General features: G+C 40.7%; 2 protein-coding genes across 3 annotated transcripts in view; one reads left to right on the top strand and one right to left on the bottom strand.

The window, feature by feature from the left end:
- The window catches only part of Rad51b (RAD51 paralog B), a 514,113-nt gene extending 503,260 nt beyond the window's left edge, over positions 1-10,853 (bottom strand). Inside the window, exons 1-4 of the mRNA XM_051196216.1 lie at positions 10,798-10,853; positions 9,404-9,512; positions 7,931-8,044; positions 5,170-5,286 (exon numbers count right to left, since the gene is read on the bottom strand). Of these exons, the coding sequence (XP_051052173.1) occupies positions 5,170-5,286; positions 7,931-8,044; positions 9,404-9,487 (315 nt within the window). The 5' untranslated portion in view covers positions 9,488-9,512; positions 10,798-10,853. The remainder of the gene's footprint in view (positions 1-5,169; positions 5,287-7,930; positions 8,045-9,403; positions 9,513-10,797) is intronic.
- A 958-nt stretch (positions 10,854-11,811) lies between these two features.
- Zfyve26 (zinc finger FYVE-type containing 26) overlaps positions 11,812-25,346 on the top strand; it is a 61,736-nt gene continuing 48,201 nt past the window's right edge. Inside the window, exons 1-10 of one of the 2 annotated variants that reach the window (XM_051196214.1) lie at positions 11,812-11,934; positions 12,409-12,685; positions 14,388-14,466; positions 17,971-18,060; positions 20,066-20,588; positions 21,048-21,169; positions 21,730-21,894; positions 22,026-22,114; positions 22,974-23,134; positions 23,753-23,965. In XM_051196214.1, the coding sequence (XP_051052171.1) occupies positions 12,492-12,685; positions 14,388-14,466; positions 17,971-18,060; positions 20,066-20,588; positions 21,048-21,169; positions 21,730-21,894; positions 22,026-22,114; positions 22,974-23,134; positions 23,753-23,965 (1,636 nt within the window). In that variant the 5' untranslated portion in view covers positions 11,812-11,934; positions 12,409-12,491. Of the gene's footprint in view, positions 11,935-12,408; positions 12,686-14,387; positions 14,467-17,970; positions 18,061-20,065; positions 20,589-21,047; positions 21,170-21,729; positions 21,895-22,025; positions 22,115-22,970; positions 23,135-23,752; positions 23,966-25,346 lie in introns of both variants that reach the window. The other variant, XM_051196213.1, reaches the window with a different exon arrangement.

Raw genomic sequence — 25,346 nt, 5'->3', positions numbered from 1 at the left:
TGCAGCGATGGGACAAGACCAGCGGTGGGCAGAAAAACTACTCACAACAAAATGTCAAATATCAGAAAACTGAATCCAAGAGTTAAAAAAAAAATCATGATCAAGCTGGGCTTGTCCCAAAGGACAATGATGATTTACAGTTAGAGGATGTGGAAATGTTATTCACTTCATGTTAGAACAACAAACACAGAAAAAAAGTTCATTTCAATCCATGCAAAAAAAGGTGCCTGGTAAAATTCAACACTAAACCAAGGAAATTACCCTGATTGTAACCAAGGATAAATCTCAAACACATACAGAAAAAATGGGTTGGATGATTTCCTGTCACTATCTGGAAATCATATTTCAACTTATAGGAATATTGCAGTAGTAACAACAGAAACCACTTAAATTCATTTCCCACATCTACTTAGTTAACATTTGCCCACTGTTTGTCTTTTTTTCACCCTCTCCTAAGTCTACCAATGTATGTTACGATACTAATTTCTCTCAGCTACCTGAGTTAGTCGTAAATATCAAAGTCATTTACTAAATATGTTAGTGTGTGTTTCCTAATGAAGATATTCTCTTATATTATCATAGTACAATTACTAACAATTTCAGGAACCTAACATTGCTAAGCTTGCTAATTTCTGGCTCTTGATTCAGTAAGACTCACCATCATTTTTAATGATGAAATATGAGAAGGGCAATGCTTTTAAAACCAGAAAGGGTGTTGCTTACTACAGTAATTATTTGAGTTAATTTATGTATCGTTACTGTGTCTGTGCACACATGTGGAGGTAAAAAGAAAGCTTCCTGGCGGTGGTTTTATCACCAACGTCTATGTGGATTCCTGAGGTCACACTTGGAACACCAGGCTGGATGGCAAGCTTCTTTACCCACTGGGCCATCTTGATGGTCCCAATACAATTTTAATCAGCTATATTAACAATTCAATTCAAAGTTGAGCTGAAGGAATGGCTCAACAGATAAGAGCACTTGTTACTCTAGCAGAGGATCAGAGTTCGGTTCCCAGCACCAACACAGTGGCTCACAGCTATCTGTAACTCTAGTTCCAATGACTCCAACTCCCTCTTCTGGCCTTTGCAATGTATATATACATATATGCAGGCAAACACCCATATACATAAAATAAAATTAAAAAATAAAAGTAAAATATGATTCTTAGAAAAAAAAGAAGCTGGGTATGGTGGTGCACACCTGTAATCACAGTATACCTAGGAAGCAAAATGATCATAAGTTCAAAGCCAGCCTGAGGTATAAAGCCAGGCCCTGCAATGGAAGAGAAAAGCAGACAAAAAGATGGACACACACTAGAGAAATACAAAAAAACACCACAAAGAAATAACCCATATATTCATTAGAGAAGCTAAAGTAAAACACAAACAGGCAACAGTACACACTGACATAGATGTATGACAGACTGTAATTAACATATGTGAGGCCCTAGGTTCATCCAAACGTGTTGGAGAGAGTGCATTGAAAAAAAAAAGCTACTGTGCATTCTAGTGAGGATGCAGAATGCTATCACATTGGAAACCAGTCTGACAGATTCTTAAAAAGCTAAATATATTACATGATTCCAGTCTTTCCATTCACTCTTAAGAGAGTATCTACCTAAGAGTAACAAAACCTATTTTATACAAACATACCCATAAATGCTACATTATTTATGATAGATGAAAACTGTAAAGCAATACCTATCAACTAATGAATAGTAAGCAAAATATGTCATATCTGTGCAGTGGAATATTACTGACTAAAAAGAACCAATTCCTTATATGTGCTTAAAAATGAGAAAGAAACTAAACAGAAATGACTATGAATTACATGAGTTCATTTGTGTGAAATGCTTACAAGAAGCAAATTATAGAGAATGAAAACAGATCAGTGTTTGCCTGGGTTTAAGATGGAAGTGAGGACTTACCACAAGTGGAACGAAGACGATGTAAGCCTCCTGAATGTGACTGCAGTGGTGACTGCACAGCCAGACACATACAATGCTTGGATTCTAGGTATTTAGTTTATACCTAAATAAAGTTGTTATTAAAGCCCAAACGACATCTAAAAGATCATTAGTAGTAGGAAAATAAAACTAAAATCCTAAGTTTGGACAGAATTCTGACTATACCAAGGCAAGAAGCTATAAGCCAGGGAGAGTTTCTGTGCTTGGTTGGAAGGAGCCAGCACAGCACTCTAGAGGAAGCTGGTCCTGAGTGTGTGCGGTACCCATGTGCCTATGCTGCAACCACCAAACCACTCAGGGCAGACACTCGAGGCAGCTGCCACACAGACAATCCTTCAGGCTTTGCATACCATAAGGTCTCTGTCACAACTAATTAAACTCTGCCTTTATGTCACAAGACAACCACACACAAAAAGTAAACAACTGAGCTTGGCCATAAAACTTTATTTACACAAACAGGCAGTAAGCTGAATTTAAGTGCTGGGCTGTGGTTCTACAATCCCTGCCCCAGAGAAAAAAACTTCCTTATGGTAGCCAGCAGCCAGGTTTTTTGTTTTGTTTTGTTTTTGTTTGTTTTTTGTTTGTTTGTTTGTTTGTTTTTTGAGCCACGGTTTCTCTGTGGCTTTGGAGGCTGCCCTCGATCTCATAGAGATCCACCTGCCTCTGCCTCCTGAGTGCTGGCATTAACGTGTGTGCCACCCATTCCTGGCTAGCCAGCAGCCATGTACAGAAGTTTTCACAGGATTTATTCATATCAGCAGCAAAAGAGAAGCAATCTAAATGTTCACTAATAACAAAAGAATTGTGGCATATTTTCAAAATGAAATATACAGCAATAAAAAGCATGTTCTTACTCCCAGAAGTAACATGGGGAAAAAAAAAATCTTAGAAATACTTAAAATGGAGCTGGTGAGGTGGCTCAGAGGTTAAAAGCAGTGACTGCTCTTCCAGAGGTCCTGAGTTCAATTCCCAGCAACCACATGGTGACACATAACCATTGATAATGAGATCTGGTGCCCTCTTCTGGCCTATAGTGACACATGCAGACAGAACACTGTATACATAATAAATAAATAAATATTTTAAAAAAGAAATACTAAAATGAGAAAAGTAATTCATAAAGGAGATATGAGATATGACTTAATCACAAATATATGGTTCTTAAAGCTCAAAGTTAGGCAAAAAAAAAACTGTATACCTCCTATGTAACTATAAAGTAAAAGAAAACTACAGAGAATGGTAAAAATTCAGGATGTAGGTAAACTATTCCCTGAAAGCCCCCAAAAGATTTTAGAAATGACCTAAAGGAGGTCAGAAAGTAAAGAGTTTGTTACTAATCAGTATTATAAACCGGCTAGATAGATCATAACAAAACACCCAAAAAGTTTGTAACTTCACTTGAGTTCAAACAGAATTGATATGCAAAATGAAAGTGACAAGGTGGGGTAAAATCACCATAAAATTCAAACATGAAGCACATGCATTGGTTAAGTAGATTCATTTCTTGCTGTATATGTAAATTTATAACTCCATCAGTATTAGAGTCCTTAACTGACACGGTCCAGCCCCCGCCCCTCAAAATGACTATGTGTAAAGTATAATTCTGGCACCATCTGGTGGCAATATATGACAACAACAAGTCCTTCAAATAGCTTATTCGCCCAACAACTATTTATTTAACAGGCAGCTACCAGACACAGCAGCCTTTAAATCTCTCTAGGAATATAGAAAATGAAATATTCCCTAAAACAGGGCCCCTGTCTTTAAGAAAATAAATTACAGTCAAATTATGATTATTAGAACTATAAGAAAACACTGGGGATGTAGTTCAATGAGCCAGACATTGCATAATATGCTTGAGACCCTGGGTTTGATACCCAGGAACAGACACACAGTCACATACAATGTGTCTACTCTTACAAATTTGCTCCTAAAATTTTCAGGCAAGAAATTCTCAGGATTTACTGGTAAGCAGTATACAGGTACAGCCACACCCATACACACCAATATGGCCACACCCATACACACCAATACAGCTTTCAAGGTAAGAGCCTCAGTGCTCCTGACATGCCCTCAGCTTCTTGAAACTTCATTCAAAAGGCAGGGCCTAAATTTCCTTTCCCTGACCCTGAGCTGGGCTACCCGTCATAAGCAGTGGAGTAATCACCAGGGACACCATCTCTTCCATCTTTCTGTCTTTTGGACTACCCGTCCTGAGTGAAGTCAGCCACTATTTCCTGAGAAGATACATGCAGACTGTGAAAACCCCACTTAGGGAAAAATTGCCAAAAAAAAAAAAAAAAAAAAAAAAAAAAAAAAAAAAAAAACACCAGCACCAACCTGCCAGTGAGTGAGCCAGCTCCTCTGGGCATCTTGAGCTTTGGCTGACTGCAGGCACTGCCAACTTCACTAAGCTCAGACACTCCCAAAGACACTGTGAAGTCAGTGTGTACTGTTGCTTTCAGCCACTTAGCTTGAGAACAATTCATTATGCAACAACATAAAATAATACAGTAAACTATTGCTTCCTAGATTAAATGCTATCAGTAGCAGGAAACAAAAATAGCTCAATATAGTTTAATATATGCTCAAATATTATAAAAATTGACTTGCACTAGAAATCTACTAAGTAGTGATCCCTTTTCTTAATCCACTCAAATTGTTTCCTAATATGTTTCATAATATTGTGGTGGCATGCATATGGGTGTATTCATGCATGCGTGTATATGTGCAGGTGTGTGAGCATGTGATTGAGGCTTGAGATCAACACTTGATGTCTTCCTCTCCTCTACATCATGTGGTTTGAGACACTCAGCCCCTTCCCACCTTGCTGGGAATACAGATACACACCACTACACCTGGCTTCTACACGGTTGCCGTTGATCTAGATTCAGGCCCTCATGACTGTAGGGCAAGCGTTAAGACTCTGCCCGCTCAGCCACTTCCTCAAACCCCAATACACATCACTTTCTAAAGCAATTCAAAGAAACAAAGCCCGGAACACATCTAGTCAGTCAGCGAGGAAGTGTTTAATGCCTCCATTTATAAAACAACTATACGGATACTGACTGTAGGACTATACCAGCAAAGTACTCAGGCCTTTATTCACATTCGTTTTCAAGAGGCAATTTATGTCTTCTTTTTTTAACTAAACATTTCTCCTGGCTCTAATACTTATAGAAGTTAAGGGTTTCCTTTACCTCTGTGAGAGATCCACAGGCCACACCACCATGCAGGGCTTCATCCAAAGCAGAAAGCGTAGTAGACAGGAACGCTGGGGAGAGTTTGGCAGATGTCTGCATCTTTATCTCATAAGCCTAACAAGAAAATCATTAAGTTCCATTCAACTGTTACAAACCAACTCTGTAACCATAATTCAGCCTTCTTTCCCCCATTACTCATTTTACTGGTTGGTATTTACCCAGTGCCACTGACCAGGCTAAATTATAAGGATGGACTATGACAAACAGCTATCACGCTCACAGGCTTATTGCAAAACAAAGACCATGGGATTGGAACACTGGCTGATTACAATGTTGTTAACAAGAGACAGAGACTTACAAGCTAATCAGACATAGTGGTCTAGAGGGCTTCACTGAAGAGCTAGGTGTCTGTGCAAAACTCTGAATCCACTGTTAGATAAGCAAAAGGAACGGGAACATTCCTGCCAAAGGTGAGGATGCACACACAGAGACCAAGACGTGGGGGATACAAGCAGAAGTTATTGGAAACTGCAAACCATAAACAATTACACAAAGTTCACTTAGGATGGCTGAGAGATAGACTGTCACAACAGTGCAGCACATGACAAGGCTGGAGAAGCAAGCAGGAGCCTCGCACCAGGAGCTCTGGGGCAGAGGAAACGTGGCCATGTGATCATTTCACACTCAGGTTGATTTATGAAGCACAGTTTGCAGGGGGCCGGAGAGATGGATGAGAAATGGCCTCTAAAAGATATCCACACCAAATCCCTGGAGCCTGTCTGCGAATGTTGCTGTATTTGGAGAAATCCCTGCAGATGGGAATGACTTAAAGACCTTGTGATGAGGAGATAACCCTGGATTATGTGTGTGGACCACAGATGCTAACAAAAAGTATTCTTCTCAGACAGGGAAGGCAGCTTCAAGAGAAGACAACAATGTGAAGATGGAACAGAGGGGAAAGTAGCCACAAGCTGAGGAATGCCAACCGTCTTCAGCAACCGGAAGAGTCAAGGAAGGGGTTCTCCCCCTAGATACTCTGCAGAGGGTGCAGCTATGCCTGAGCAGTCTGTGAGACAACTTTCTCTTCTTTCAGTCTACCCATTGTGGCAATTATAACAAATTACCACATTTTTAATTTTTCTTTTGTGTATATGGGTGTTTTGCCAGCATGCATGTCTGTGTATCACATGCACACTTGGTGACTGAAGAGCCCAGAAGAAGGTATCGGATCCTCTGGAGCTGGAGTTATGGTGTGAGCTGCCATGTGGGTACTAGGAATTAAACCTGAGTCCTCTGAAAGAGCAACCAGTGTCCTTAACTGCTGAGTCATCCTTCCAACCCCACAAATTATCATTTTGAGGAAATGTTAAGGTCTGCTTAGAACAGAGGTTCTTAACCTGTGTGTCACAACCCCTCTAAGACCATCGGGAAACAGATGTTTACATTACAACTCATATAACAGAAGCAAAATTACAGTTATGAAGTATCAACAAAAAAAATTTGTGGTTGGGGGTCCCCACAACATGAGTAACTGTATTAAAGGGTCGCATCATTAGGAAGGTTGAGAACCACTGGCTTAAAGATGGATCACACGTGTCAGGAAGCTATTACAACCATTTCAAAGGATGAAAATGGTAGCTCAGGGAGACTAACAGAAGTGGGACTAAAAACAGAGTACTCATGAATGCTGCACAACAAATCTCAAGGGCTTTTAACATGACAAATTCTCATTTTTGAATTTTCAAAATGCCATCAGAAAGTAAATGACTTCAAGCATACTCTCAGTTCATAATAGAACAAAAGAGTGAACAGAGTGAACTCATGCTACAGCAAGCTACACAAACTGACAACCGAGAAGGGCAGTCTAGGGAAGCAGAGGAGCTTGACTGGGCAAGAATTAAATCAAGTGGCTGCATGCTCACCTAACATACTGACAAGAACGGCAAGGAGCCTCCAGAGTCATCACTTAAGGCCATGGCAGCCACAGCCACAGTGAAACACCTGGACCAAGTTACTCTCTATACTAAACCATCATCTACAAAGGTTCTTTTGTGTACAAAGCTACAGTCCAAACCGTGGATCCTCTGTGACCATTAGAACCACTTGATATATCAATCCCAACTTCTCGATTTTAGCCATTATAAATCAGATATACAAAGAGTGGCATGCAGACACTTCTCCTGTGATTATATTAAATCCAAATTGTCATGAGTGGTGGCAACCAGGAAGAGGTGGATTGGTGTTATATTGGAGGACTAAACATCGGAGGCCATCAGTTTCTCTCTGAAACTGCTCTCATAGTGATCACTACTCCAGCCTCTGCTACAATACCTCACTAATAACCCGTTACTTTTTCCAGAACACAGTAACAGATATTTTAGCAGATATTTTCTTGCTTGTTTTCAATGTGCATTCAAGACATATCTTCTTCAAATTCACCAACTGTCCCCCCTTTATGATTTACTACTTTTAGAATAGTGTCCAAAATCCTTAGCCTGGTCTACAAGGCCCCATCCTGCCCCCTGCCTCTCTCGCTGGCTGCATCTTTTCAACTCTCTTCCTCACTGTGTTCCATGGGCACAGCCTAAGCTAATCACAGAGCCTGTGCATCTGATATGCCAACAGCCAGACTCTTCCCGCTCCACCCTTAATGTCTTTGCCTGTCTCCCCTATTCACCCTTCACATTTTAGCTAAAGCACACAGGGCAGCTGTCCTGATCCCCAGAGGCGTCAATGCCTCTTGTGAAGTTACACATACTGTTTGCATCTGTGGAGCACAGGCCCTGCTGACCATATACAGAAGCTCATGGACACCTCCATAACTCAGGCCAGTCACTTTCATAAGTTCCAGTGGGGAAAGACCTAAAAAGTCCTAAAAAGAAAAAGAGTAAAAATCAGCATTCAACATACATATGTAACAAAGATGTAAGGATTAGGAAGAAATTTTCATCATGGGCTTTCTTAATTTAAAAGATAAGCAAATATAAAACAGAGAGAAACTTTTCAGTCGTCACTGTTCATCTCTAGACATAAGTGAAATTTATTCCAGGTCTTTTTCTTTTTCTTTTCTTTTCTTTTTTTTTTTTTTTTTTTTTTTGGCTTTTCAAGACAGGGTTTCTCTGTATTGATATGGGCCTGTCCTGGAACTCACTCTGCAATTAACTCAGAGGAAAGTATCAAATGAGAGAATCGGGATGTTTAATGCTTAATTCAAAATACAGGATAAAATGTTTAATTCATACTTTGTAAACCATTTAAAATAAACATGATTATTGAATGTATTAACAGAATAAACAAAGATATCCCCAAAATTATGTGTTGTGGAATATGTGTATTAAAGACAAAAATCCTAAACTAAAACTTTAGCCTTAATCTATCCTCCTAAGAGGGATTTTCTTCATCACTGTACTTAAAAAGATGTGGCATCTGAAAAAGAAAAAAAAAAAAGCAACTTCTGTTGTATACATTTATCAAGTCAGTCCTAAAAATTTAAGGCTGGACAGGAGTATAACTCAGTTGCAGAGAACTTAAACCTTCTGTCAATGTTCAACATTAGTAAATAATAATAATAATCCTAATTATTGTCTCTCCTAAGACAAGTCACCCTCACTATAATCTCATTTAAGTCATGTTTCTCAAATAATAATAAAAAATTTTTAAGTGGATTAAACTTCTCAGATACCCCAAATAAATGGCACAGACATATTTCCTTGTGTCATGACAATTCTCATCCTAAAATACAAAAAATATTAGACTTCAGTAAATAAAATTCCAGCCGGAAATGCAACCTAAATCATTTATTTATAGGAAGCGCCATTATTTCACTTATTTTTGTACATCTGTGTTTTTATTCTATTTTTGTCTAAGCATGTGGAGGTGAGAAGTCAATATTGGATGTCTCCTTTAGTGACTCTTTAAGATCTGATCTCTGAGACACACTTGGAGATCACAATGTAACGAGACTGCCTACCTGGCAAGCCCCAGGGATCCTCCTGTCTCTGCCTCCCTGGATCTAGGAGTTCAGATGTGCACTTCCAGGCCTGGCTTTTTATGACAGTGTTGGGCATTCAAGCTTATGTCCTCATGTTTGCCTGGCAAGGACTTTACTGCCTCTGTGATTTCCCTCAGTCCCTACAACCCTCAATCTTCATAACCCACCCTTAACAGCTATTAAGGTAAACTTAAAATTAGATTGTACATTAAATTTATCTAAAAATACATAAATTTTTACCTGACAATTAACAATCTGATGTCTGCTCAAACGGTCACACAGCTCTTGTGATAAACCCACTCGTCTTAGTTTCTTATTGCTCATGTTTCCAGATCTCCCAAAGAAGAATCTCAAAAAAAAAAAAAATAAAAATAAATAAATAAATAAATAAAATACAGAAGTAATAAAAATGGCAGTGGACACACTATACTAACACCCTATAAAATAAACCTCTCTACATGCAAAACAAAACATGGGAAATTGCTAACAAAAGTAGGAGAGACACTTGTTTATTGACCAAGCAACCTCAGAAAATGCATTCCACACAATTCTTTGATACTACACGATTTTAATAGTACTTTACATTTACACTGTAGTCTAGATTGCCTTTTGTTGCTGTGACAAAAGACTGACCAAAAGCAACTTCAGAAGAAAAGGTTTATTTGGCTTACAAATTAAATTCCATTGTCAAGGGAAGCCAAGGCAGGAACTCAAGGCAAGAAATTGAATTAGCAATAAGCTGATACCACAGAGGAAATCTGCTTACTGGCTTGATTCACCTGATCACTCAACAGGCATTCTAGCTCAAGAATAGGACCTCTGACAAGTCATTCAAGCTCTCCTCCATAAATTAAGGATCAATATCCCCACAGATAATGCCCACAGGCCCATCTGATGGAGGTGATTCCTCAACTAACGCTCCCTCTTCTCATGAATGTCAAGTGTCAGGTTAACTACCAAGACTAGCCATCACTTACAATGACCTTAAGATATTGATCATTATTTACAAATTTCATTTGGTTATGTAATCTTCAAGATGCATTTTCAATAGCAACTCAGCATTGAACTGTAACAAGAATAATAGATGTTTTGTAGGGTTTGGGGGATTCATTTATTTACTGGGCTCTTAATACGCGCCAGACACTGGTTTTAAATGCTTCGAATGTTTTTGCTTCGTTTTACACATAAGGCCTCTCTGAAACACTAAGCTGAGGAAAGTGCAAACTAACCAAGGATGGAACCCGCATTCGAACCCAGAGATCTGACTGCAAATTCCACGCTCTTCAACACAAGTATGACAGTCCCTAATAGTGCCCAGATCCCTAACAGCTCAGAAGCAGTGGGAGAGGCATCAAGGGGTAGAAAACATCATGCAGAACGCTCTAAAGAACAAGACAGCTTCCAAGGATCACCCGCCCCAGACAAAGTCTGAAGCCCCAGGACCCAAGGCGGGGTTCCAGGGACGAGCCCCACAGGAGCAAAGGGCGTGACCGGCACCCAGGACTCTCCGCCACCCCGGTATCAACAGCCACAGGCCTGGAGAGAGGTAAGAGATAAGCAAACCCGACTCCCCACAACTGCCCCCCTCAGAAAACTCCAGTACCAGGTCTGCAGCACAGAACTTTCAAACTTACCCCCACCCTCACACAATTACCCGCGAAAAGCGCACATTGCAACAACTACAGTGCTGGTTGGCCGGTACTCTAGAGACTTATCCAATCAGAAGTAGGCAAAAGCTTGGGTTGGCCCCGCTACATTCTGGGAATTGTAGTTCATACTTTCAGACTAGCCACTTAAACCAGTTAAATTTCTCCGTTGTGGTAATTATCAAAATCCAGGGAGGAACCTTTCAAGACGAGTGCGAAACAAGGAAAACCGTATCTGGGAATTCTTTTCCTTAGTGAATCGCACTTTTACCTACTTCCTAGGCCAGATAAGGGTCTTTTAGGGGCTGAGGAATTGAAAAAAGTATTGGCTATCTGCCTATTACAGTTTCAGAAAGAGAGTTTAGTGTTTGTTTTGCTTAGCATTTTTCACCACCCTTGGATGGTGAAAATGAAACTAACTGAAGCTTCTGAAACTAAAATATATATTGGGGAAAAACACTTGAGTGTAGTTGAAAAAGAAAGGAAATCAAATAGGTTTAATAGTAAAGTAGATGCGGTAAGAAAAACTAATAAATTTAAGAACTGGTTTCATTACTGAATTTGTGGAAAAAGCCTTTGCTCACTCTTTGCTTTAGGTTGTGCAACTACTGTGTCGACCTCGGTCTTCTAATTTATATATAATTATGCATTACAATATACGAGTGTGGTATTTATGTATAAATGAATATATATTGCAAGTAGACAGAATAATGATGCAGGAGGATCCAGGACTGCCGTGAACATCCGCCGCATCTGTCATTAGTTATCACCGAGACAGTGACGGGAGTGGAGCGGTGGAACACAGCTGACATTCCTGGCGCCAACTCCCCCGAGATGCATAACTGAAGGTGTTGCAAAGAGGAGCGATAGTGATTAGGAAGGGTCCTCGGCCCTGTAGCTAGAGGATTTACTCTTCCCTAGCTTCACCCTAGCGATCCGGTGCTGTCACGTGACTAAAATAAATCTGGTACTTGATTTGCATCTTCCTTCTTCTGAGCCAATAGGAGTGGCTCTCTCATTCGTCATCCCACCCCCTTCCACCACTCTTCGCAATGGGATCTGTCACCTGACTGGGCTCAAACATGGCTGCCCTGGAAGCTAAAATGCATTTGACTCCCGGAGCAGGTGAGTGTAAGTCGCAGGAAAGTCGGCTAGGGTGCTGTCCACGACCCCGCTAGGGGGAGCATCCCTCTCCCCCAGCCTCCCGGCTCTCCCGTTAGGTCCCAGATTGATGATCTCCTGATCTTTTAATCCTCTGCCTTAACACAAGGCTGAACCCAAAGGAGTTCTTATTCTCACCAAGGCACCCACCTAGAGATTTGTAATCCGACTGACAAAATGTTCAGGAGCGAATGCGGAAGTAAATTTACGTGTCTGCGCCCCAGGCTAACACAAATATTAAGATTATTATATATAGGGTGTGCATTAGGAGATGGGATCCACCCCTTAGAGAAAGAGGCGGTTCTCAAAAGGAGATAGTAATAGATCAAGTTAAATCCAAAACAGTAATTAGAAAAGTAAGTTCTGCCTTTTCCTTTCGGCTAGTAGCAGGTGCTTTATCTAAACAGTTTCGTTTCTCAGCTGGTGTGTTATTTCTAGGAGGTACCCCTCGAATGAGAAAACTGAGAATGCATTCCGCTTAACGACTCCCTTTCTATCTCCCTGCACTCTGTGCTGGGAAAATGAGTTACCCATTTGGAAAAGAGGAAACCGCTACCGAGGAGCAGCTTTTTGATTTTTTCTGTGAGTGCCTGCGGAGAGGCGACTGGGAGCTGGCACAGGCATGTGTACCTCAGCTACACAAGGGACAAGGGGATATCCCAAAAAAGGTGGAAGAGATACTACACGCGCTGGTGCAGTGTCCCATTCTGCTAAGGTAAGTGATCTCCCTTCTTACCAGGCAGGACCTGCGAGAGGAAGACAGGTGGTTCAGTATTTGGTCTCTGGTCTTTATACCCCTAATCAACTACTTTCTTTAAAAGTTAGCAGAATCCTGGCGGTGGAGGGGCACACCTGTAATCCTAGCACTTGGGAGGCAGAAAAGAGTGGATCTCTGTGAGTCTGCAGAGCAAGTTCCAGGACAGACTCCAAAGCTACACAAACAAACCCTGTCTTGAAAAACAAAGTAGCAGAAGTGTAGAGCACATGTCAATGTTCTGATATTTTATCTGTGTGATATATTTTACATTTAATGTACTCCACTGGCCTTGGATTGCCCTCTGGGGCTGAGTTTAAGCCTGGCTACCAAAAGTTTCCTGAAATCGTCCCTTGTTTATTATCTATAGAAGAAAATTTTGTCACCAAATGACAAACCTACTCTCTCATCTTGCTTATAAGACTGATGGTGTTGTTGCTTTAACAAAGGACTGAAAGTACATTAACTTAAAACTTTGTATTTTAAAGTAATCATAGACCCACAAAAAGTTGAAAAATAAAGTTCAGGGTACCCCTTTTTCCACCTCCCCTACTTGTGACATCTCATCCAGCTGTAGTAAAGCATCAAAACCAGGAAGTTTACCTTAGTACATTAACTGAAGTTCTTGATTTTCACCATTTTAAATCTATATTTGCTTTTTACTGGTAGTTCTAGGCAGTTTTACCCACACAAGGGTTGATGTAACCCCACTGTAATAAAGACTTAAGTACTGTATCGCTACACATGAATTCTCTTACTTCTTGCTATTATACTGTATGCTTATACTTCTTATTTCTTGGTAACCACAGTTCTCCATCATAGATCTTTTAAGTTCAGGACTAGTGTTATAGGGGCCAAATGTATTTTGTTCTTTCTCTTTAACTGTTCTATTATAAGCCTGTGGACATATTTGTATCAGCACATAAGGACCAGAGAAGCAAATCACTCTTCTGTTATTTTTTTTCCCCTTAAATTTGGGACCTAGGCTGTTACTGCCCAAACTACTGACTCCAAAGTAAGGCTTATGAATAACTATATAGTTAAAAATTAGTGTCAATGAACTCCCTTTATTCTTTTGTATTTGGTTCATTTTTGGTATTCAAAAGTACACTTAGAGGCTGAGGATGGTAGTTTAACTCATGCATCACAACTGAGGCAGGAGGATTGCTCTAAGTTCAAAAACATCCTGAACTCTACAGTATGAGACCCTCCCTCAAAACAGTGAGTGACAGAGAGTGTGTTTGCATGTAATATATATGTGCATGTATGGATGGATATGCACACATATTTCAAATGGACTGTGACTTGCTCTGTACAAGTATTTCTAAAAATAAGACTAAGCCAGGTATGGTGGGGCTATATCGGTAGCTCCAGTCTGGAGACTGAAACAGAGGAAGATCGCCTAAGCCCTGGAGTTCCATCCTAACAACACTCCAGCTGGGAAGATAAAATACAATTAGATAAGGTGGTATTAGGCATGAGTGGAAGCTGGAAGTTATGTAGTTGTTTTGTTGAACTGTTATTTGCAATTGAGAATTTCTCATCAGGACTTGCCTGTTCAGATTTAATATGGACTGAACTGAAAACTGAAATACAAATCTCAAATTACAAAAGGGAAAGGGTCGGTTGAAACTCCTTTTTTACTGAATCTTTTCTTTTTCAGATGTGGGTCTGATATCAACCCTCAAAGATTAGCCTGGCTCTGGCTTCTTGTACTGGAAAAATGGATGACCCAAGAAAAAGTACGTGAGTTTACATTTAAATTTTTTTTTTTTTTGTGAGGCCAGGACTGAGAAGAACTTAGAAGGAGTTAGGAGATTTTCCTACTGTCTGTTACTTCCTTTATTTCATGGTTGGTTGTGGTCATTCTTGGTGTTGATTTGCTTACTGATTTACCCTGGTATGTTAGCATATAATATCATTAAGAGTATACTGTTTTGTTAAATAGCTCTAAAAGTCTTTCTCTTGAAGAGAACGTTGTAGAGTTCAGTAGCTATGCCAAGACAGGTAGGGTATAGTGGTACAAACCTGTAATCCCAGCTACTCAAGAAGCTGATACAAGAAAATCACTTGAATCCAAGAGTTCAGTGCTGGCCTGGGCAACATAATGAGACTCTGATTAAAAAAAGAAAATATATATATATGGAACTTTTGACTCAAGAGAAATGATTCCAGCAATGCTAGAGATGAGAAACCAAGATCTGACACACCCCAACCCCTGCCCATTTCCCACTTCAGCATCATATTTAGTCTACATGGACTTCAAAGTACGAAATTCAATTTCAAATGTCCATATTATTTCCTTGTTTTTATTGCTTTCACTCATCAGAATTAATTTTTTTTTAGTTCCATTCTTTAGACATTTGTCCCTCTCATAACTGTATTAAAAATTCCTGAATTAAATGTATCTTTTTTGTTGTTATTGATTTTCAAGACAGGATTTCTCCTGTAGCCCTGCCTGTCCTAGAACAGACTATGTAGACCAGATTGGCCTCAAGCTCACAGAGATCCACCTGCCTGAGCCTCCCTAATGCTGGGGTCAAAGGTGTGCACCACCAATGCCCAACCTAAATGTATCTTTTAGACAGACTTTTAGCAAAGAGGAATTACAGAAAGACTAACGGAGAGAACAAGTAAGAGAAGGGAAATTGTAAAATAATGAAATCTAAGATAAATGAGTCAGTACTAAAAAGAAACAGAGACAACAAAAAATGTGATAAAGTAGAAAAGAAAGATTTTCTCGCATCTTGGAAGGGAGGGGAAAGAGGGGTTTTGTTACTGAGTTAGGATCTCCCTACTACAAACATGAAGCCTGTTGTACTAACTGACCTTTCCCCTTGTGGGAAAGAGGTCTTCTTGCTTACTTGTGACCTCATCAGCTGCTCATTCCGTGGAGGGTTGCTCAACAGCATCAGGTGGTGGACTTCACTTCCCTGGCTCCTTCGGCTAGACAGGAAATTGTTCTTGTTTTGGCCAATATCAGACATTATGTAGTGCTTAAAGCCCTGGTGACTCGCTTCTTTAAACGATTAGAGGAAGAGTTGCATTGTTTGGAGAACTATAAACTGTTTTATAAGAACCAGGCCTCCCGGTGCACTTGGAAGCACTGCAGAGCCAGTTGTGGCTTCATGCTCTGAAGCTGTTTACTTTTGTATGCTCCCACCGCCTGCCAAGAGCTGCCTTTTAATTATTCGGCGAAGCAGTGAAGCGGCTTCTCTTTCCTTCATTCACTTTTATCTTCTTTGTCTTTATCTTGCAGTGGTTTAGGACTACATGTGTAAGCATGTGTATAAAGGTTTAGCTGCTGAGACGTTTGCTGATAAGCTTCTAGAAGAAAACTAGAAATAATAACCCTCATGCCCGTAGTACACAGGCCTGGTTAATAAATGGAAGCATATCCATATGCAGTACACTTGCTGCTGTTCAAAATTATATGGTAAATGAGTTTTCAGTGTCAGTAATACTTCTCTGTTGGAGAGTTTTATGTTTTATATATTATAGGCTAATTATAGTTTACATATTTGTATATTTTGATTTTTCTACATTGAAAATGTATCACTTTTTTAAAAAATAATCACAGCACTCAGGAGGCAGAAGCAAGTAGATCTCTGTGAGTTCAAGGCTAGCCTGATCTATCTACAAAGAGATTTCCAGGATAGTCAGGACTGTTTCACAGAGAAACCCTGTGTGGAAAAACAAACAAACAAACAAACACATAGCTTCATAACTCAGGTTTCTTGCATTTGGAAATGAAATCTAGCACCTGTGCCAGGTTTGCATGCTAAATAAACATCAGATCTCTCCCCTTTTGTTTTGTTTTGTTTTGTTTTTTCAACAACTGGTATACAAAGAATAGTGAATATCAAAAGCATGGTTGGATTAAAAGAGGCTTATGAGGGCATGACCTCTAAAGCTTTCCTGTAACTGTCTTACACACAGCAACAAAAAATCTTGATGAAAAACTTGAGTGATTTTTCAAAAAAAAAAAAGAGAGTCAGGCATGGTGTCAGCTTCATTCCAGAAGGGGGACACAGCGGCAAGAGGTCTCAGATATAAGACCAGCCTGGGCTATATAGCAAGACTATGTCTCAAAACAGCCAAGGGAAAAAAGAAAGGTCACTTGAAATGAACAGACTGAAGTTATTCAGTGAAGGCATTATCGTGTGTGTGTGTGTGTGTGTGTGTGTGTGTGTTCATGTGCATGTACACATATTTGTGTGAATATGTGAGGGGGTTGAAAATCAACACTCCTGCCTCTTTCCTTGTTTTTTTTTTTTTTTTTTTTTTTTTTTTTTTTGGTTTATTTTTTCTTTTGTTTTTGAGACAAAGTCTCTCAATAAACTTGACACTCATGAGTTTTGCTAAGATGGCAGGCCAGAAATCTCCCAGGATCCTCTTGTGTAGGATTATATGAATTCAACCCTAGATATTTATTGTTGTTGTTTGGATTTTTATCATGTTTTTGTTATGTTTGTTTTTAATCTATGTAGGTGTTTTGCTTGTGTGTATGTCTGCACACCTTAACAACTGAGCCATTTCTCCAGGCCAGGTTTTTTATTATTTTGTTTAGTTTTGTTTTGTTCTGAGACAGGGTCTCACTATGTAGCTCTGCCCTACCTGGAACTCACTATGTAGACCAGGCTGGTCTCAAATTCTGCCTTCCAAGTGCTAGAACTAAAGGCAGGTGCTAGGATTAATGGTATATACCACCACACCCAGACTTTTTTTTTTTTTTTTTTTTTTTTTTTTTGGTGTGGGTGTTAGAGATCTGAACTCAGGTCCACATGCTTGTGAGGCAACCACTTTTACACCTGAATCATCTTTCCAAACCCCTGTCTATTAATTTAAAGAATGTTCAATGTTCAAATTTAGCCAACTTCATTTCCAAAGCTTATCTAAAGGAGGCTTGGAGATTAAGAGCACTGGCTGCTCTTCCAGAGGACCCAGGTTCAATTGCCAGCATTCACATTGCAGTTCACAACCACCTGTAACTCCAGTGTAAAGGGATCTACTGTCCTTTTCTGGCCTCTTTTGGCACCAGAATTACACATGATGCACAGGCATGCATAATTCACCCATATACATAAAAATAAAAATAAATCATTTTTTAAAATGTATGGGAGGTAATGGTAAATGTAATTTATCTTAGAGAAATGGCAGAAATTAATTAAGAGTAACTAAAGAGAAATTGTATTTGTTAAGCAAAGCATATGCCTGACCTCTATAATTGCTTATTATTCCTCTAGAAATTACTTTCTGCTGTTTTCCGGAGAAAACTTGAGTTCCTTTTTTTGTCAGAAGACCTCCAAGATGACATTCCAGAGAGCATCCTCCAGGTAAAAGAGACTGAGGGCTGTCTTCAGTCACTCAACATGTTCAACTTTCAGGACTGTGAGGAGACAGGTCTCTAAGCTGTTGGCTGTCCTTTGTTTTCAGAGAAAGCAATGGGCATGCCCCTCCAAAGGGAGTTTACAGTGAGTATGACTTACCTGATTTTAGAATTCTGGAAGCAGATTACCCAGCCATACTGATTGTTACAGGCAATCAATTGTTCTTTGCATTACACCTAGAAGGAACTCATTACTTGGTTTTAATTTAAGGTTTTTGAATTTTTGATCAGTAGATAATAGAAAATTTGAGGGAGGGAAGGAACTAATATATGAAGAACTTGTCTTCTATAACAGACACAATAATATTTTATACCTAATCATTACAATAATCTTCTAGGGGCAGATTCCAACTAAATATTCTCTCTGTCTAGGTAAGCATAATTGCATAGGCCAATAATCAAGAATTTAAAGCCAGCCTGAGCTACATAGTGAAAACCTGTGTCTACTGCCACCAACTCCTAGAAAAAAATTTAGCAATTGATAGATAGATAATGTATAGATTTATATAGATATATAGATTTTTATATATCTGTAGATATAAGTAACTATATCTACGTCATCTATGGATTGCTAGCATTTTCTGTAGATACAGATAACTTAGGTGCTTAAGACTCGGTACCTCATTTATTTATTTTATTTTTTGTTAGCATCAAGTCCAGGGTTTTGCACATTCTAGACAAGCAGCCTGTCTTGATCTAAACCCCAGATCATTATTTGTTTTCTTAGGACAGTGCTACCAGTTATGGTACATTTGTGGTAGGACTTATGTGAGAACTGACTTGTATTAATTAAAGGGCTCATGGACTAGCAATTAATAAAGAGCCATCTCTGAACAACATGTGCAGATGTGGGAAACAATGCACATCCTCATGCTCCTTTCTCCTTCAGTCCACCTATACAAGCAGACTATAGAGAATCATGCTTTTGACTGTCTAATTGAGGAAGCAGACTCAATACCTAGTTGAGCTAATACACAGGAGACATACTTTTAATAAACCATATGGTACTCATTTAATTGTTTGAAGGTGTGTAAATTAAAAACATCAAGCAAGTGCCTGTGATGTCTGTTGTTATAACTAAATACCACAGGCTGGGTAATTTATAAAACAGAGATTTGTTTAGTTCATGGTTTGGACACTAGGAAAAAAAGAATGTAGCACTAGCATCTGCTCAGCATCTGGAAGAACCTTCTTACTGCACTATAACATGGCAGAGAGCATCACAAAGTGAGAGGGGACAGGTGTGCTAACTCAGGGGTCTCTCTTCTCAAAGCTGCTATTATCATCAGGATTGGCCTTGAGAATAAATTCCATCTAATCTAAACTCTCTCCTGAAGGCTCAGTCTCCAAATATTAACATATGAAATTTCCAACACATGAACTACTTTGCTGTTGTTTGATAACTTATCATATATCCCAGGCTAGCCACAAAGTCTCAGCCTCCCGAGTGCTGGGATTCTAGGTATGTGCCACATACCTAGCTACTGACATGTGAACTTTTAAGGTTCACATTCAAACACCAGAGCAGGATATAGGAGGATAAAAAATAGACATGGACAAATTTCAGGATGAATAGTTAAAAGCTGATATGTAATGTTCTTTCAAAGAACAAACTGAATTACTTTTAGGTATACACAATGCCTTATACCTACCTGGTTTGTAAATGTATAGCCTTAGTTAAGATCACTGATATGAGGAGAGTGGGATGGGACTTGGGTAACTGAGTTAATCACTTAACAACAGTCTCATCAGTAAGATGGGAATAGCTACAGTAACTTCCTGTGGGGATTATCATAATGGTTGATTTGGCTCTTCCAAAAAGAGCCTTGAACAGTGGCTGGCGATACAAACACCTCTACAAATGTTCATTACCGTTGCTGAGCCTTCACGGCATACAAGGCATATAGCCATCTTGGTGGCCACCTCAATCCCTGTCTTTATTCTCTGCCTAGGAGCTGTTTGAAACCTTAGCACAAAGCCCAGTAGGCAGTATACCTGACAGAAGCCCAAGGTGGGAGAGCGGGACCCCTCAGCTCAGCCCTAACGCTGTCTCCGTGCTCTGGAATCTTCTGAAGCAAGCCCCCCAGCTAGCCCAGGCCCTGTTGGAGCTCCTGCTTGAGGATCATCAGAGCACCAGCCTCTGTCACAGTCATCTACAGAAGATACTGCTGGACCTCATTCGCAAGGCATTGCAGACCCTTCGGGACCCTGCCTCTCAGGCCCCCGGGGTGGCCGATGCTGTCTGTGGAGCCCTTCAGGCTCTATGTTGCACTGTAGAGCTACCAGAGAGTGAATGGCATGTCCTATGTGAGGAAATATTGGAGACCTGCAGGACTGAGGACAGTCCCTTGCAGGAGGAACAGCTACTTGGTTGCCTGTTACACAAGGCTGGGAGGAACCTATTGTCCCTCTATGGCCAAACCTATGCAGAGAAGGTGGCAGAAAGGCCACCAAAGGCCACACTTTCAGGAAAAGGTATGTTTCTTTTGCTGTTTCTCCTGTACTTTGGTAATTCCAATGTGCCCTCTGAAGTTCTGGACTGAAATTTTACTTACTTGTTGCCCAAGACGTGAGAAACTAAGCAAAACCACATAGCATGTTCTGTTGTTGTGTTTGTTTGTTTAAATCAGAGCTTAAAAAACTAACAAACAGCAAAGAGCTTTGCAGAAGCTGAGAAAAATGGCGCGTCTTTAAGATAAAGTGTAAACAACTGAGTTTAACTTTTACAAGAGTCTACTCTTGAACTAGACCTTATCATCTAACCTCCATAATGTGCACTTGCACACACAATATAAAAAATGATAATAGATTTTAAGCAAATAAATATAAGCACCTAGTTTCATATTAGTTGGTCTTCAGTGTGGACTGTAGCATGAGAAAAAGGAGCTCTTTATTTCCTAGTAACCCTCCTGGTGTGATGTTTGGTCTCCCCAGATCATCTGGATCCTGAGAGGGCAATGCTGGCCCTATTCTCCACTCCTGACCCAGCCCACACTTGGAAAATGGCCTTTTTCTACTGCCTGAGCAACAACAAACACTTCCTGGAGCAGATCCTGGTAAGTCAAGCTTAATTACTGTCCATCATAGAAGGCCCCAGAAGTCTCCCCAAGCTATTTGGTTTTCTTTGTTTCTCTCGCATTCATGTATCAGCTCTTGCAATCTAACCAGTGACAAGTCATCTTCTGGTTATCATCCTAAAGTCCCTAAGAGAAGGGCCTCTGAGAACCAGTTCCAGTCATAATTGATCTGTAGTCACTTTCCATTGAACCTTTGGTAGGAAATAAGATGTTGGCTATGTGTCAGCTACTGGAGGGTAGCAAAATCCACAAGCAAAGGATGTAGGCAGCAAGACAAGGCCTACCTGGCAGGGAATTTTAATTACTCTAACTCTTGCCTTCCGAACTGCAACTGAAGCTCATTTACTTCTAAAGATATTTGTGAATCCCTGCTTGAGGCTATGTACTTTACCAAACGATTGGGGTTACAACAGAAGTCAGCCCTCTCCTCAAAATGCTTAGTGCTTTTGTAAACATTTATTTTTATGTGAACGACTACCCTAATGGACCTGGAACTCATTCTTTCCAGTTCAGGTAACCAGGTGACCTTTGGCTTACAGGTAACAGCGCTAACCCTCTTGAAAGAGGAAGACTTCCCAAGCCTTGGATTCCTGCTTGATAGAGAGTTCAGGCCTCTCAGTCACCTGCTTGTGCTCCTGGGATGGACACACTGCCAGAGCCTTGAATCAGCTAAACAATTACTCCAAACCCTCTACAGGGCCCAGGTAACTAATTCAGCACCTCATAGTGCTCCAGAAGTGAATGCCGTGGGGCTTTGGGCCTGGAAGAGTTCAGGGCCTCACAGTCAGCCACTGTGTCTGATGCCTGAGTCAGCATTTCTTCCTTATCGACATAGGACCAAGGCCACGATGAGCTTCTCAGGGACGCCTGTGATGGATTGTGGGCTCACTTAGAAGTCTTGGAGTGGTGTATACAGCAGAGCAGGTATGTCCCTGTCAACTCATTCCCCCTTCCTACCATACCTGGGGCACATTCAATCCTAGTCCATTTCAGAAGATAATTTCAATAATGTTGTCCAGACACGAATAACTGGTTCATCTGTTAACCAAGGGTTGGAGGAAATGTAAGTAATGATTAGCTTCCAGTTGTTACCATCATGTCACAGCCAAAGGATAATTTGGAGTCTAAAAAAACAACAGCTCACGATCCCTAGGTATATGGGCCAGACATTATTCTAAGCCCCTCACAACATTCTGGCAAACTAGCTATAGACCTGATTTTTGCTTTCAGTGTGGGACAACAAGGGCCATGCATGGTGGCTCACACTTTTATCTCAGCCCCTAGGAGGTAGAGGCAGGCAGATCTCTGTGAATCCACAGCCATCCTGATCTCTATAGCAAGTTCCAGCCTAGCCAAGGTTAGGTAGTGAGACCTGCCTTAGCCTAAATCCATTTTGTTCTTTGTTCAGTTAGCCAGTGCTTCAGAAAGTAATTGGAGGAGTGAGTAGGAAGGGGCTCTTTGAATAAACCAAAGAAGCTTATTTGAAAGCTACAGAGACTACAGAATTTAGGAACTTCCATCTTCAGACCCTTCTCAGACTCCACTGATCAGAAAGGCCTTTCCTAGGTCTTTTCCAGACAAGAAGCTAACTTGATGGCTATAATTCCTTAAGGTGGATAAATGTTACCTCTTATCCTAGACCTAGTAAAATATAGTTTGACAAAGTGAAACCGCAAGAGTTTTCAGGCCAGAGAAGAAGAACAAGAAACGTTGTTGTCTCTCTCTGTAGGGCAATAATATAAACTCCCTCCCTGCCCATCCTTCCAACTTTCCCTTTCAGCAGCCTCATACCAAAGAGAGAGCTCCTGTGTCACTTACATGGCGGAGACAGCCACTCAGTGCTCTACTCTCTCCATCACCTTACAAACCTTCCAGCCCTCAGGGAGGAAGAAGTCCTCAAGCTCTTTCAGAAGGTGCCAGCTAAGGACCTCCAGCGAGCACGTGGTGAGTTGGCCCTAGTATAGTCACATTGTGTCACAAGGTTCAGAACTTTCTCAGGTGAGAGCAGATGTTTCCAGTAGGGAGATGTTGCTTTGATTTGCTTTTCAAGAAAACCTACCACAAATGATGGGAGATGCCATTCATACTCCTCACACACAAACCCATCTTTCCACATTCCTTTTCCCCCCTTGTTCTCCCCCACCCTGCCTCCAGAAAAATGGGCAACTTGTTCAGCATATTTCCTAAAAGAACTAGAATTCTGATTCACACCTCAAAGTATAAAAGACTTCCAAGGATATATTTGACATTTGTCCTCTGAAACCACTGAGATGTACTTGGAGCTTAACCCTAAAAGGGGCAGTGATCGGACTGTGACTGGGGTACAAACCGTACAGAGTATAAGTTAGAGCCCACACAATGGAGGCCAAGACTGGTAGAGAAAAGAAAAGCAAAGAGGACAAAGCTGGTATTGACTAGGGTAAAGGCCTTCACTACCTTCAGAACTTGCAGGTCAGACACACAGGAGGGTAAGAACTACAGGTCAACCCTCTGCTTCAGCCATGCATGCTACTCATGCCTGAAAAGGTTAACTCTGAAATTCTACCTTTTTCACCGCTTCAGATACCCATGATGCCTCAGTCCCTGAGCACCTGAGCCAGTGTCAGAACCTGACCCTCTACCAGGGCTTCTGTGCTATGAAGTATGCCGTCTATGCCCTCTGTGTGAACTTACATCAACACTCTCAGTGCCAGGACTGTAGAGACATCGCCGCCGCCGCCTCCTCCGAGGACCTGGCCATGGTGGAGCCAGGCAATGACTCCCTCCCCTCTACAGGTACAGAGCTCCCCAGTCTGTGGTGTATACAGACACCTTCCTCAGGGACTGCTTTGTGTGGTTACCATTTCCTTCCAGGATGGAGTGCCCTTGATTTGAAATCACTCAGGATTAATTTTATCCATTTATCAGTCTCTGCATCAAAGGAACCTGCTTACATCTTAATGGATCTTAATCTGATGATCTAGAGTAGTATTTGCCAAATGTTTTCCTTTTTGTAGCTAGACACCATAGTAAGAATAGCATTTCAGGGGCTGGAAGTGATGGCTCTGTGGTTAAGAGCACTGACTGCCACCCAGCAGTAGTGGCACATGCCTTTGATCCCGGCACTCAGGAGGCAGAGACATGCTGATCTCTGAGTTAGAGGCCAGCCTGGTCTACAGAGTGAGTTTCAGAACAGCCAGAGCTACACAGAGAAACCCTGTCCTGAAAAATGGGGGGTGATGGGTGGAGGGGGGGGCTAGCTGCTTTTCCAGAGGTCCTGAGTTCAATACTCAGCAGTGTATAAAAACCACTTGGCAATTTATAATCATTTGTAACTATAGTCCCATAGAATCTGATGCCTCTTCTGATGTTCAGATATACCTGCTGATAAAACACCCATATACATAAAATACATAAATAAATAGATCTTTTAAAATAATAGAAAGAATAACATTTCACATCAACTCTGGTTTAAACTTACATGTGCAGTTTATGTCCTTATATATGTGTGCATTTATGTATGTGAAATATAAATTGAAGCTTAGTTTTAAGAAACAGTACTCCAAATGGAACATGCTTAGGATTTTTTTCCTTTTCCAAGTTGTACTGTGTAGTCCAAGTGAAAATTGATGTGGCCTGGTTGGCCTCAAACTCTTAAGCCTCCCCAGCGCTGGGATCCCAGGCCTGAAATACCTTGCTTAGCCCTGCCTCTTCCTCCTCCTCCTTCTCTTCCTCTAAATTCATTCTTTGGACTTTTTTAAAAAATACATGTGGGTGTTTTGTATGTCCATGCACATGCCTGCTTCCCACAGAGAGGCCAGGACACATCAGATCTCCTTAAACCTGGAGTTACAGAGGTTATGAGCCATCGTGTAGGTGCTGGGAATAAAACCCAGGTCTTCTGCAAGCATAACCAGTGCTCTGAATCACTAAATCATCTCTGCAGCCCCTTGTTTTTTATGGCAGAGTTTTATTCTGTAGCTCAGCCTGGCCTGGAATTTGTGGCAGTCTTCCTGCCTCAGCCTCCTGAATGCTGGGATCAGAATTGTGCTGCCACACCCTTATCGAGTATCAAATGTTTTAGTGACATAGGCAGACTAAGATTGTTGTGATAGTAACAGGAGGTTAAAATAGAATTGAAGGCTAAGGAATCTATGTCTCCTTAATTCCTAGAACT

The sequence above is a fragment of the Phodopus roborovskii genome, unplaced genomic scaffold, assembly GCF_943737965.1.
Source record: "Phodopus roborovskii unplaced genomic scaffold, PHOROB, whole genome shotgun sequence".
In the NCBI taxonomy this organism is placed as follows: Eukaryota; Metazoa; Chordata; class Mammalia; order Rodentia; family Cricetidae; genus Phodopus; species Phodopus roborovskii.
Note: the sequence above shows the minus strand (reverse complement) of the source record. Positions and strands in the feature narration are given on the sequence as shown.